The sequence below is a fragment of the Rhea americana genome, unplaced genomic scaffold (genome assembly GCF_003343005.1).
Source record: "Rhea americana isolate MKP2758 unplaced genomic scaffold, rheAme1 scaffold_224, whole genome shotgun sequence".
NCBI lineage: Eukaryota > Metazoa > Chordata > Aves > Rheiformes > Rheidae > Rhea > Rhea americana.
The window spans coordinates 1276663-1292039 of NW_028186340.1; the positions used below are offsets into that span (position 1 = coordinate 1276663).

At 36.4% G+C, this 15377-nt stretch overlaps 1 protein-coding gene across 1 annotated transcript in view; it reads left to right on the forward strand.

Annotated features, from left to right (window-relative positions):
• The window catches only part of LOC146595489 (uncharacterized), a gene marked incomplete at its 3' end in the record, with an annotated part of 408834 nt that overhangs the window by 259130 nt on the left and 134327 nt on the right, over positions 1 to 15377 (forward strand). The window contains exons 16-19 of the mRNA XM_085305610.1: positions 7355 to 7477; positions 9224 to 9337; positions 10513 to 10626; positions 11076 to 11189. Of these exons, the coding sequence (XP_085161736.1) occupies positions 7355 to 7477; positions 9224 to 9337; positions 10513 to 10626; positions 11076 to 11189 (465 nt within the window). The remainder of the gene's footprint in view (positions 1 to 7354; positions 7478 to 9223; positions 9338 to 10512; positions 10627 to 11075; positions 11190 to 15377) is intronic.

The following is a 15377-nucleotide window of genomic DNA, read 5'->3' on the forward strand; positions in this document are numbered from 1 at the left end:
TCTGTGAACAATTATTATGGATTTTWATGTTTACAAAATGCCACTGGCTTAAACTGATCTCTCACATGATTTAACATAAAATGATGTGGAAAAATAAAAACTATTGCTATTAGATAATTTCTTAGTCTCATCATTCCATTATGCATCAGGGAATATAGAAATATCTTGGATTTTGCATATGAGTTAATAGAAGAGATTACTAGGAAACAGTAATGAGTTACGCCTTGGTGATAAGAAACAAGGTAGCTACTGTGATAGCCATCACTTTCTTATACTTCTGTTCATAATTAATACTTTTTTCTCTAAGTCTAATCCATCTTTTCCTGGAAATGATAAAAGTATTCCTAGAATTTTGGAAGTGGTATTGGCTTTATGTCACTTTTCCTGAGTTTGAAATCTTTTTTGAAAGAAATACATTTTAGATCAAGAGTTTTATTACATCTACTTATTAAATTGTACGACTTAAGGCCCATCTTGTCCAAAGCATTAGAAATGGTCATTCAAGTCAGGCTGGAAAGAGAGAGGAAAGTGATGTGCTCATTAGCCCTCACTGGTGGAGAAAACCATGTYCTTCTGGGAGGGGAGCAAGAAGAGGAGAGAGAGTGACAGGAAGATTAGTTCTACAGAGAAATTCTGAAGATCACTAGAAGTAGAATTTATAAAAGCATGCCTTTAAAAGAAATTTCTAGATAATTAGCTCCTGTTCTACTGTTTTGCTCTATATCTAAGAAGAGGTGAAGTATCTGGAAAAAAAAAAAAAAAAAAAAGGTTTTGGGGGGGGGATCTAAATCTGATCTTTAGGCAATTCTTTATAGGAGACCGAAGAAAGTACTGGTCTACTGTTTAACAGAGAGAGAAAGACATTGAYGGATGATACCAAGAAGTTTTCAATATCATTTCTTTTTCTGTCTTCAATAAAAATATCAGCTACTGTCAACTGTTTAAATGGAAGATCTTAAACTGTAAGAAAGAAAGCACAGTCCAGAAAACAYTTAGATAAACATTCATATTTTCAGGTCTGTTTGGCCACAACTTCAGTTGTGTTATTTAGAAATTATTTGGAGCAATTTCAGAGCTGTTGGCTGGTGAATAAGCGAAGTAGCAGAAAAGAAGAAAAGAACAGAGATGAAAAGGTGAATTATGGAACTGTCAGGTTTAACTTGAATTTTTGGGGAAGAAAAACAGAGCAAATATAAAGATGAACTACTTCTAAGTACGGAGAAGATAACAAAAAGATGAAAATCACTCACTAAGTAACATGGATTTCTCAAGAGCAAAATGTGTAAAACCAATGCAGTGTCTGTTCTCAACAGGTAATAAACCTTTAGGATAAGGAATAAGGAGGTGATATATATCCTGAGTGCATGAGCATTCTTATAAGCAAACTAAGGGAACATAGTCTCGGTGAAACTACCACTAAATGGTACATAAGTCACTGAGAGAAGGAAAAAAAAAAAGAAGAAGAAGAAGAAAAGTGTTAGTGATTCACTGCAGTGTGTAAAAGAGTTTTACTGGAGTGTTCCAGGTCCACTAACGGTGTTTTTCATCAATGACCTGGATGATGAAATAGTGAATATTGTGATTATACTTGCAGTGACAACAACTTTGGAGAGATACAGACAAAAACTGTAGTAATGGCCTGGAAAAGAAAGAAGATTCAATTGAATGAAGACAAGAGTCCTCTTTGGCAGCCGTAAACAGATGAATACCTATAGGCTGGGAACAGCTAACTGGCAGCAATCTGCAAAAAGGGATCCAGAGAACGCAAGCTGAATGTGAGGCAAAAATGTACTGGTGTGGTGGGAAAAAGCTCCATGCTGGGGTATTTGGACAAGAGTTGTCCTTGTGCACGAAGCGATGCAAGTCCCTGCTGTATGTCAGGACTGTGAGTGGCCCGACTGCCTCCTGCCTTGCYAACTCGGCTGCCCAGCTTGGTCTCAGACCTGTCTCACCACTACAGGCTGCCTGGTGATCACCAGGCTGTATCTGCCTCTGGTGCCCAGCGCTGGACCTGCTCAGCTCTGCTTGTGCAGGGACAGTGACACTGTGCTGCTTGCGGGTGAGGTCGGTGCCCAGCCTGTCCTGGTCACCCTCAGCTCCCCGCTGCCTCCGCTTGCCAAGCAGCCCGCTCCCGCTGCTGCCTGGCAGGCTGCGTTCATGCCATCTCCTCCACATGGCCGTCCCGGGGGGCTTTCACACACCAGGACGGCCGGGGGTGAAGTCCAGAAGAGCAAGCAATAAAAATGACCAGAGGTTTAGAGACATGACCTCTAAGAAAATGAGAAAAGTGGAATGGTTTAGTGGAATTTTTATCAATTTATTCTAAGTATGGAATAATTTGTTCAGCAATCAATGTACAAACATTCTAAAAAACCCACATTCTTACACATATACTTAACTTTCTTTCAGATTATGTGTACATAAAAACAAGTTTTGACTTGTCCCTGAGCTAGACTGGGAAAGAAATGACACCTTAAGTTCTCACAGGACCAGAATGCCACTTCCCAGGTTGCAGTTTTTGTAAGATGAAGTCCTCTGCTTGTGAAAATGAGCAGTCTTTAGAAAATGCACAAGCCTTCTTAACGTCACATATGCATTGTTTCTCACTCTTTAATTTTAGAATAGGAAGTTTTGGGGACTTTTGGAGAGTAACTTAGTTATGTTACAGAAATCTAATTGCTGAAGTCCTAAGTGTCGTTACTGGCAATTACTTGGTGCATTGCAATCGCTGAGTTCCAGAAACCAACCACATATGCAAAGAGAGACAGCAGAAAAAACTGCATCTTCCACAGTATCCTTTGCAATTGGGACTGGTCACTTCTACACAACATTAACATATTAGAGCAGATGGTCATAGTAAAACACTTCACTGTTGTATTTTCTGGGGCAATAGGAACATTCCTTTCTCCTGTCTCTCATCCAAGGGTGATGATTTTTCCCTGCTGGTATTCCTTCTCTGCTCTGTTCACCTGTGCTACTATTAATTGTATCTGTTTATATACATTTGAGTATCATAGAAACTCCACAGGACACAAGCAAAAGTGGAATTTCATTATGATAGGTATTGTGTTATAAAAGTGGTAACATACTATCACTTCTGTCTCAAAAATTGTATCAATAAAGTGGGTGGTATATTATTAATATCACAACCAGTGCTTACTAATTATCTTTATTTCAATTACAATGGYGAGTTAGCTCTCCAGTTCACTGCAAGGTCTTACTGTGCTAGACAGYGTAAGAACATATGAAGAAGAGTGTCTGTTACAAACAGTTTAAAATGTAAGTTAAAAAAAGGGATGGACACTCGATGTATGCAGAAAACRAACGGTAGAGAGGGCAGGGAACAGTGAGACAAGATTAAGCATGACAGGCATTGATAAGATTATACCCTAACTCTTGCTGTTAACAAGATATTCAAAAGTTACTAAGATATTCAAAAATAATATATCAAAAAAAAAAGGATTCAGAAGAAATCTAAAGAAAACCAATGGGGTAATTTTACATATAACTGTGATGTTTGTACATGGAGAAATTTATATTAAGGGACAAAACACAGCTGTACTAGGAATAAAGGGATGTTTCCTTATGCCTGGCTGATTGCTGGTGAATATTATCACAGGATTCACCCCCGCAAGTTTAAAAGAGTGAGAGCTGCTCAGTTCTTTCAAAGTTTAATTTTAACTCATGATATTACAGAAATTTAGATAAACCTTAGGCCTCTAATTCAAGCTGCCAGTTTGATAGTGGAGAGAAGAGCACATATGAAGAACGGGTCATCTCATTCTAAAGCAGGTGTCTGAGATAGGTTTGATTTCCTGTCATGAAATGTATAGCTCCTCGGTGAGAAAAGAAGCCTTGATAAGCAGGTTATGCTACCTGCTGAGCTGTAGTCAGTTCAGGTTAGATGAGGTGCATACTGATCAAACAAGAAAGAGAGTAAGGAATACGGGCAGCCTGGGGCAGATTTAGGTGGAGACAGACTGAGCAATTATGTTAAATATATATATATATATATATATATTTATAGCTATAAATACAAGTAAATGAGCAAATGTATTCGAGATAATTCTAGATACAACTTTCAAGGAAACTATTTTAGCTAGAGGATTATTATGTAAAACATAAGTATCTCCTCCAGCCATATGTTGAGAGTACCACGACCTCAGACCTTTCAAGGAAAAACTGCAGATATGCATCTCTAAAGTGACTGTATGGCTTGAGGCCGGAGCAGATAGATGGGTCAGTCCAAGGACATCAGCACAGAGGTGGCCCCACGAGTGTTTTGGGCTGACTGTAGGATAGTCTCTGCCCACCGTGGGGAAACACATCTACGGATCACCCAGGATTCTATACTCAGGCCTAAATTGTTTGCCAGACAACAGCATCTTTCAGGTTTCTCTGTTTTTTTTTTTTTTTTTTTTTTTTTTTTTTTTTTTCTTCTTTTCTTCTAGGAGGAGGGGAGATGATGGGCCGAAAGGGTTCACTTGTTAGTAAATGTACTGTTCGAGGAGAAATTAGCAGCCTGTTACAGTGTAAGGGTCTAAGTGATAGTGAAAATATAGTCTGGGTTTTTAAAGTAACGTATGAAACAAATTCTGACATTTGTTCCTTCCAATCTGTTTAAGTTTTTCCTAGCTGCAGTTTTAATAGTAACCATTCAACTTTTTCCCTTGAAGTAATATTTCTTCGGTAAGAGTGAATGAACGCACATCAAACCCTGCTGGCCCTGACAATAACCCTCAATGTGAGGTTCCAGCTAATAGCTTCAGATGTACCTGCCAGCCAGAATATAAGGAGCCATGTAGTGAAATTCCCATAAATCATTGTGTGGATGGACTATGTCAGAATGGATCACAACGTGGAGACCTCCCTGGAGAGTTGAAGTGTCACAGTCTGACTAGTAAAAATCACTTTTGTCATGAGGCATTTGAGTTTGTCAAAAGGAAATGTCTGAAGAATGCAAATGCGACATTTCTGGAAAATGATTTGAAATACTCTGCTGTTAAATTTCTATTATCTAAATTCATAAAGTATCTTTTGAGCATCTGTAGAAGAAAAATAAACAGACAGTTACTCATTAATTTTTATATAAAATAGCATGTTCTTAAGTATTCCTGTTGAATCTATTTTGCTGATATAATTTATACAAAAAACAGCTTGTGTGGTTGATCCCAAACCATCACCCCTGTTTTTCAATTTAGTGTAGTAGTTTTTCTGTTACTTGTCAAGGCTGCAATACTTTGATAACTAATTTGAAATACAGAGGAAAAATGCACATAGRTTATGATCCTTATCTGCAGTCTTTAAAAGTTACTATGAACTTTTATTTTTAATTTGTCAAATAAAAATTTATGTTGTTTTTTCTATGTTCAGTACTTCCACTTGGATGAGAACATCATATAACCACATGTAACAGTTATACATATATCTGTGTTTTACTGTTACCATTATTGATTAATGTTCCCATTTTGCTTCTTTATCTTAATTTTTTATATTAATTTTTGGGTGTATTTCAATAAGGAGATGTTAACAGTAAGGCTAAACTGAGAGATACGTTTGAATTTTTAATAGCAGTCAACAGGAATGAAAATTTCAGGTATGTCAGAACATTGCACAGCTGATGCTGGAGACGGAATAGAAACATAGCTTGAAGACACCTTTCTGCATCTACTGATTTAGAAACCAAATTGACTGCATGCATAGGGCAGTTTTAATATGCATTGTCTTGTATTTATGCCTCGAAGGCTTGTTGTACAAGCCAAAATTTATAAAGCGCAATATGTTTCAGCAATTTATCCTGATGGTCAGAAATTGCTGTCTTACCTAACGTAACCAGCTGTACAAAAACTAAAAATTCTTCCAGGTCAGGAGCACTTCAGTGGTACCCTAAGGACATGATCTATACTTCCTTTAATTTGAAGAGTATGCCACACTAGGCCCAAATTTGGCAGAACTTTTCAATTTTTGTRATAATTTATCACACTGGATCTGCACTTAAGAAGTGTTATAAAACCAGGGTTGTGGTAGATGTTAAAGTTATCACAGTACATTGCAGGAACACAGATTTGTTTGAATGTCTTTGACCAGAGTTTTCTTCCTTTTTCTCATTGCTGTGCAAARTGTTGATGAATTCAAAGTCAGATCTGGTGTAACTCACTAGCATACTGGACTCTTGTCTGGCAATACCTGTGCTACTGAAGCAACGCTTTTCATTATAGATCTTTTTTAAAATGAGATGTGAAGTTCAGATCTTCAGACAGACTTAAGTGTCCAAGTTTGTGAGACATTGGAATTAATTATTTTTAACTCAGTGAACCAAATCCCTGGTTTAAGTCTTTAGTGGCTTTTCATGCTGTAATTGTTAAATTATAATGAATTGGGCCAGTATCTTTTGATCTTTTCTGGAACATTATTTTTTTCAAGTACCTAAGAATCTTTTAGAAACTTTTTCCAGTGGTCTTGGAAAGAGAAAATGGAAAGCTTTATACAGTTACAGCAAAAATATCTGAAGTTTGAAACTCAATGGTTATATCCAGCACTTGGATCCTAGCTGCACACACATTGGCTTATAGTAATTACTGCAAAATTATTTATTGAGTTTGAAAATAATTGTGTTGCAGGAAAACAAAGAATATTTACTTACAATTCTTTAATGAGCATGTTCTAAAACAAAGGTCCTATGTCTTCTACTAGCTCTATAATTTTCTTGTTGGATGAYGGCTTTAGAAACTGTCATACCTTTGACAATATGGCCTAATTGTAAAATTTAGATTCAGATTTTATCTTTGAATTTATTTTTAAAGTTTTGTGTATGTTGCAACAGGAAACAAGGACACTCTGTGTTTCACAAGCTTGGGTTTCTCATTAACTATGAGTAATTGTCAACTCTTGTAACATCTGCTTTGTAACAGAATTTAAAGGGCAATTTTCTTTTTTTTWATTACTTTGTAAATATAAGATACTTTCTTAGAGATAGGACAAACCTTGTGCTAAAAATTAGAATGCTTTTATCTACAGTCTTCTTACCAATATTCCAACAAAATTATGAGCGTAAAACCACTTGAAGAAATTGTGATTCAATTAACTTCCCACAAAGAGTCACTGTATGTGCAATGTTTTTGATTATTATTGCAAGCATGCCCTTGCCATACAGCAGTTTTGCTCCATTTAGAATCACTTTGAATGTGAAACTGCAGCTTTCAATGAAACTGAAACACTTTCTCTTAAACAAAATTTCAAAATAGGTGAACACGAAAAAAGTATTTACCAAAATCAGAACTGGTCTCTCGTCTGTTTTCTCAGATTAAATGTGATWATATTTTTTTCCCTCTTCTATTGCTCTGTTTTTCAACAGGTTTTACTGGTCAGTTTTGTGAAGTGGACATTACTGGCTGCCTGTCACAACCATGTGGAGCCTTCAGCATCTGCAATGACACATCGGGTGGCTATCTTTGCTTCTGTGCACCCGGTTTTATAGGTGRGTTCAAAGACTCTTGGGGGAAAGTATTGGTTACCATCTGTTTAAGCTAGTCCTAAACCACARAAAACAAGGTAATTCTGAAGTAAGAATCTAGCAGTGTCTCCTTCACTCAGGCAAAAGTAGCTTTTGATTTCTGGCACATAAGAGTATTCATCTGTGTAAAAGTATTCAGCTGTAAAAAATACAACCTCAAGGGACTATTTCCACTCCAGTAACTCTTACTTCATATTATTTCAGACAGGAGTCTGTCTTACACTGATGCGATTGCAGCTCATGTAGCCATATGCAAGTTAGCCTTAATTTATATAATTTTTGCTTCTCATAACAGCACGGCTGCAGTAACAAGAGCCTCAACTGCCTAATATGTATTTGAGATCCTGGGCAGGCTTAACTCTTCGTGCTTCAGCCTATCCTGCAGCTCACTGCCATTCGTACCTGAATAGATTAAAATTAGCCTAGATATGTCAGCAGACTGTYGCTCTATATCCAGACTGTAGTGTGAAAAAGGACCTTTTGGATTCAAGTCTTCCTGCTCACCTAGAAGACAACAGGAATTCCTTGGGTGGCCGGTGGCCTCCTTGGCCCCGGACACTCCGGTCTGACTGCAGTGACCTTCACTGGGCTCCTGAAGCAGGAGCAGACCRACCTGATAGTCTCCCTAAGGCTGAGGAGGACGTAGGCAACCAGAGGCATTCGCATCTGGTATAGACTCAGCAATGTCCCCCACAGCTCTTAAAATGTTGCTCTGTCTCCTAATGTAGGCATTTTCATTTACTAACTAGTGTTCGTGTCTATAATATAATGAAATGCCACATGTTATTGTAATATTTTGCTTCTTTTGTTTTTATTATCCAAATCTAAAATATAATTGTTTGATGTTACTTGTGAAAAATTCTTGGCAAAGTCTTATTTTATTAAAATGTTTATTTAAATGCTTAAGCTCACATCTACATAATATTAGATTACTGTTCTTGGTTTATACTTCCTTTGTGGCCAGAAAAAAAAAAAAAAACAAATATAACCCTTAAAACCTCTCTGAAAGAATCAGGAATTTTTCCCTCATCTCTTAAGTAACAATAAATTTGGGGACAATATTGCCTATATGGATAATTCATATATAAAATGCAAATAGACTCTTTCTAAATTTTGTTTTACCTCACAGACAATGAAAAGCATTAGGCACATTTCTTTCTGACTAGAAATCAGCCGCTGTATTTGTTTTTTAACCCTGCACGCCTGACACTACCTGATAATATCTACTTTTTTGAATATTAATTTTGTAGTGAAATTATTTTACTAAAAGCTTTGACCACAATGGAAACCTTTCCAGATATTTCCCATCTTCAGAGCAAAACTGAAATGCAATAAATTAGTAGAAACAAATATTATAGAAAAGACTGCTGTCCCTTATTATTTGGTCTTAGAATTTGCACTTGCACCTGTCATATTTCAGAAAAATCCAAGACTTTACTGCCCTTAAAATAATAAAACAAAACTTTTTGAGCCCATCTGTAAATGAATCTGTAAAATCCTCACTATGTCTTTGTTGAACATTAGATATTACATATACATTTCACTTTTGCTCTTAAACAACAAGAAATAAATTCCCTGAAGACTATTTATGGCTCATTGGTAAAAGTTCTCTGTACCTAACCTCAGTTATTTCATTTTGTTGTTGCTGCTTGCACCGGTGACTCACCAGTGACATGTTCCTAATGAAGTGAATCCTTCACTTATTTCCAGGTAATAACTGTGAGATTGAGGTGGACGAGTGTCTTAGTGACCCCTGTCTCAATGGAGCCACCTGTGTTGATCATCTGAACGCCTTCCACTGCCTCTGTCAGGAAGGATTTCAAGGTATTAAAGAAACCAGAAAGCTCCACCTTCATAAATCTGCTATGAGGTTTACACCAGCATTTGCATTTTAGATTAGGTGCATGTATATTTATTTTTGTGCCACCTTAATGTAAATTCTGCATAAGTACATCTTGAGAAAAGTTATCCTCTACGTTTCCTTGGCAGCATGAAAATAAGAGTTTTCTGCTGACTGGTGGCTTACTTGTTAGAAGTGGATAAGCAGGCTTCAGTGAAATTTTGCATATAGCATATACTGTTTTCTGTAAGCTTTTTAAACGGTTGRCAGACTTAACATAATAGAACTAGAGAGCAAACCTATGCGGGGAAGGTTTTGTTTTGGCATATTTACACAATTTATATGAGAAATGTAATCACTTTGGTAATTATATGTATTTATATCTGCAGTTGTTCTTTACTTTTGGCTCAGATTAGGAATTTAGAGTGCATCTATTTTCTTTCTGGTGCATCATTTTTTAAACAGCATGGATGTTTAGTTATTGGAAATACCAAAGCAATGTGTAATTCAAATGTCACAGGAAAAAATATTAAGTTTATACTGCAAGTGATATTTTGAACAACTGTAACCTGCACAGTTATTTATTAAAATATTTAAACTTCCCAGATTTTGCAATTTTTTGTCTTTTTTCATTTATTCTTCAAATGATAAAAAATTAAGTTCATTCAGAAATATTTGTAATAGAATATTTTCAGTTTTTAAGTACCTATGTGGTTATTGAGCTATATCTAGTCTAGAATAAATGGTTTCCTTGTCTACTTCAGATTTTTTTTCCTATTTGGTGAGCCTACATCTGTTGCATTATCATGAACACAGGAAGATTTCCTCTCATAGTATTGAGATGCAGTCTATTATATTTCGATATAATTTATTTTCAACTCTTCTGTATCGATATAAATTAATATGATACACAGGAATCAATTCAGTGACCGGTAAGACTGTGCTTTTAATCTTTTGGGGAAATCACTGAATAAACATTCAAACATAACTAAACATTAAAAATATCAACATATAGCTATAGATGMCCAAACTTGAATATAAAAAGGCTGTCAAATAGATTTCAGCAGGTGAGTTATATTCAGTTAAAATAAATGAAGGTATTTAATTGTATCYGTGATACAGTAACTTCTCCCCCCTTTGCCTGACTGTGCATTTATAGGCACAACTTGTGAAACAAATATAAATGAGTGTCACTCTTCTCCATGTCTTCATAACGCAACATGTGCAGACCTTATCAGTGGCTACGAATGCATCTGTCTACCTGGCTTTACTGGTGAGTGGTGTTAGTACTAAACCTCGTTTTCCGCAGAAAGGTTAGTCCACAAGACATCCATTAAGACATTATTGACTAAATTGCTTATGTTTCCTTCTCATTTCTCTTTATCTGCCCTGCTCTAACGTTTCATTTGTATCCCAGCAAACTGGAACACTGACTCCATCTGTAAACTAAACAGCACATGATAAATTATTCTGCATCCAGAAAGCCTTGAAAGCTTTCACACAGCAAAATTAGTTAGCGTTTAGTAATTCAGAAATAAGTTGTTATGTATTTGTGATGAAGAGAATTAAATGGCTGCTGACATTAATAAGTGTGGGTTTTTATTTGGCTGGTTAATATTAGTTTTTCCCTCACAAGCTGCTTGAKATTCTTATGGTGCAAGTGAATTATAAATCGGTGCCTCCTTGTCTTACTAGATCTTCAAATCTTTTGTCTTTTCAAAGGGGCAAGATGTGAAACAGATATAGAGGAGTGTGCTTCATTTCCCTGCAAGAATGGAGCCACCTGCGTTGACCAACCTGGCAATTACTTCTGCCAATGTGTGGCTCCATTTAAAGGTAATGAACACCAACGGAGAGGGGAAAGCAAACATAATTAACTGTAGAAAGCATTTCTGTCAATTGTCTGAACTCATTTCACTCATCCTACAGAGTTATTAGTCCTTCATTTTCTCCAGCAAAGCTTTTAAAGTGACCAGCCAATTATGCCTTAGGCTGCAAGTAATGTGAAGTAAACTTTGCTTATACATCTACTAGGAGTGGTTAGCTATTAATCAGAATGGATACCATAAAATCAGCTTGTTAACAGACTAAGATTATTTGCCTATAAACAGACTATTTGACTGTTTGAGAGGCGTATACCCATTAAGCAGCCATCTCAAACATCCATTGTTTTTCAACACGTTTTTCTCTGTAATTTGATTATTTGTGGCATTCTGTAATTTATTTTTCCACTCTCGGAAAACWGTTTAAGTAATCTTGGAATCCATAAGTTGTGTTTGATTGCTTTTGTTCRCGGTTTTAAAGGAAATACATTCAAAGAGCAAGCTTTAATATAACCATTTTCAAATAAATTTGGGGGGTTAACTTTAAATATTCACTGCTAAAATCATTAAAAATAACAAATTATGCAGTGTTCTCAAGCAAATCTAGTTTAATAGATGGTTTCAATTAAAGGGGTCAGGTGATTTTTAAATTAAATATAAACATATTTTGCCCCTACAATTCAATATAATGATACATATTTAGGATTGCAGAATAATCATAAAAAGACAATTTTCTTGGTTTGTTGAGACAGCAGGGTTTTTTCCCTTTAGGGAAGATGGTTGCATTAAATTCATCATTCATGAGAAAGGATGAGCTTTAATGTTTGTTCTTATTATTTTAGGTAATGATCAAAATCTAGTTTGTCATTTTTATTAGTTTTTCTTTATGTTCTGTTGAATAAAATCCAGTAAAATAACAAGTCAATGAATAGCACAGTTTCAGAATTGCCTCTGCATAGCAAGATATGAAACCATTTTCAGCACATGGCTAGAAATAATGTTCTCTGAAGTGCTTATTTAACAAGGAGTCAGATTTTCAGAGGAGTTCAGTATTCATTTCAATATTTAAATAAGTGATTAAAATTTCAGAAAGTGAACATTTCTGCAATTGTCCTTCCAGACTTCTGGCTTCCAMAAGTTTCTAGTATTGTCAATAGTAAGGTTAAATCCCAAATGGCAAGATTCATAAATGGTAACTGAGAGCTTCTGAAAACATAATATTCTTAGTACAGGATGCTTAGAATCTGTAGGATTCTTGTTAAAATAAATGGTCTTGAGACTGTTTACTATTCTACAGGTTTACTCAGCACCTTTTAASATCAAATTCTTTCACTGATTTTACCTAAGTTTTGGATGGTGTAAGTAAAAGCAAAATAGGTCCATATGAAAGCTCTACCTCAGTTTCACACCATCTGTTACTTAGTTTTAAACAGTTGTAAGTATAAGATTTAACTGATTCACAGTAAGCCAATACAAATAATGGCTAGTTAAACTATGTTTTTTTTAAYTGTATGAAAATATCCAGGTTACCATGAGGACTAGTTTCTTGTGTACTAATTCTAGCTTACAGAATTGCTGTATTAAACAAGTCAACATGTTATTAATGGTAAGAACTATATAGCTATATTTATTTTATTTCTGAAATACCTGCACAGAATTTCTTCCTTACTTTTCTTGTAGTGGGAAAGTAAAAATGCTCTTATGAACACTGTCATTTACTTAGAAAAAAGTTTGGAGTAATTCTTATTTCCCTAATACTTTTTAATAGCTTGATTTTTCAGTCACAAAATCTGACTCGAAGGGCATGTACCACTATAAAGAACATAAGCCACTTGATAAAAATGTGTACAGCAGTCCTCTCTGAATTTCTGTTTTYCAGAGTCATAGGGCTTGTCACAGGTGTTGATAAAGTGTAAAATGATGGACTTCAAAGTTCCTATGCCTTTATATCATAATGCTTTGGRCCTTGACTTGGGAGACCAAGATTTGATTAAAGAAACAAAATAATTTATATGAGGTTATTTTATAACTGAAAAGACTCCTGTGTGAGCCCACATAGGAAGCCTAAAGATTATGGAGGCTCACTGAGCATGTGTTGTAACTATAGTCAAATGAAGAAAAAAAAAAGATATAAAGTACCTATCTATATGCATATGATAAGATTTTGTGATTTATCACAAAAATGTCTACTCCACATATACTCTATGTGTTTGTGAATATGTTCTAATTACAACAAGTTTTCTGTTTCTGTCCGCTTTCATTGATGTTCTGTCATTGACTCACATGCTATAAATTRCTATCACACCTCACACTTAAATATTGGAATGCTGTTTACCATACTGAAATTTTGGAATGCTATTTTCCATATTGACATTTATATGTAATATAGTTTAATATCCTCTTCATACAGATATTTAACCTAAATATATAGAGAGTATGGTTGCTTCTGGTAGGTTTTAATACAGCAGCCACTGCAAATATGCTATTATTCCAGAAATGTCTCTCTTTCCTACCCTTTTCTATCACATCTAAGGTACAACACTGATAGATAGCCATGTCTTTTGGACATTTATTATCAGAGGATATTCTGAAGTTAAGTTATTTGGAAACAAAGAAAGGGGATTAGCTGGTTTTCTGTTGCATTCATAGGATCACAGAATGCGYAAGGTTGGAAGGGACCTCTGGAGAKCATCTAGTCCAACCTCCCAGCTCAAGCAGGGTCACCTAGAGCATGTTAGACAGGGTTGCATCCAGGCAGGCCTTGAAGATCTCCAGAGAAGGAGACTCCACAACCTCTCTGGGCAACCTGGGCCAGGGCTCTGTCACTCTCACAGGGAAGAAATTCCCCCTCACGCTTAGGCAGAACTTCCTGTGCTTCAATTTCTGCCCACTTACTCTTGTCCTGTCACACGGGACAACTGAAAAGAGTTTGTCCCYGTCCCCTTGACACCCTCCCTTCAGGTACTTGTACACATTGAGAAGATCCCCCCTCAGTCTTCTCTTCCCCAGGCCGAAGAGGCCCAGCTCTCGCAGCCATTCCTCAGAGGGCAGGTGCTCCATCTCGCTGACCATCTTTGCAGCCCTATGCTGGGCTCTTTCCAGTAGCTCCATGTCTCTCTTGTCCTGAGGAGCCCAGAACTGGACACAGGACTCGAGATGAGGCCTCCCCAGGGCTGAGGAGAGGGGCAGGATCACCTCCCTCGACCTGCTGGCAACACTCTTCCTAATGCACCCCAGGAGACCGCTGGCCTTCTTGGCCACAAGGGGACGTTGCTGGCTCATGGTCATCTTGTCATCCACCAGCACTCCCAGGTCCTTCTCTGCAGAGCTGCTCTCCAGAAGGTCAGCCCCCAGTTTGTACTGGTGCCCAGGCTTATTCCTCCCTAGGTGSAGGACTCKGMACTTGCCCTTGTTGAACCTCATGAGTAAAGTAACTGCTGAAACCGGGATCACAAAGCAAGATGGTTTTGATTTGGGTGCAGGAGTAATCATAAATTTTAATATTAGGAACAGGAGATAGACAGCTCAGAAACACATTGGCCAATATATTATCACTGATAGTGTTAAGTAGTCCTCTCAGTGCTCTTTTGAGGTTGATTCCATTACAGTATCCTAGCTGGGGAGTCTGATAATAACTTTTCTGTTATGATATTGATTTTACAATTGGAGCCTTTATATAATAGAATCACACTTATTACAGAATTGATATTAAGTGTTTCAGAAGAGAACAGAGTGTGTGGGAAACTTATTGTGAGATTGTATCTCATTTAGGGGTCCTAACTGTTTCATGGAAGGTAAAATGAAAGCTCGCATGCCTCCATAAGGAGACACTGTCCTGTCCCATTAAAAATTCACACATGATTCAAGAATGCTGCAGCTGGTGAATTTTATAGTCCCCAATGGTATATTTTATCTATATTTACCAGGCTGCTCCTTCCATGTGGAAGCATGTTAAATACATAGTTAAGGTTATTTACTTTACAGAGAGAATAATAGCAAGCACAACTTGATAATGATTATGTTTTGAAGTCTACTTGCACTTTTATATTCAATGAAAGTGAGAAAGGCTCCTCATTTTTTTATGCTAAAGAGTTAAAGAATATTTTTCTGAATCTTAAAACTACCATTTTTTCTAGTCCCTTGCTGGTCTCAATTATAATTTAGCAAAGTTTTTTTTTTTTTTTTTTTTTTTTTTTTTTTT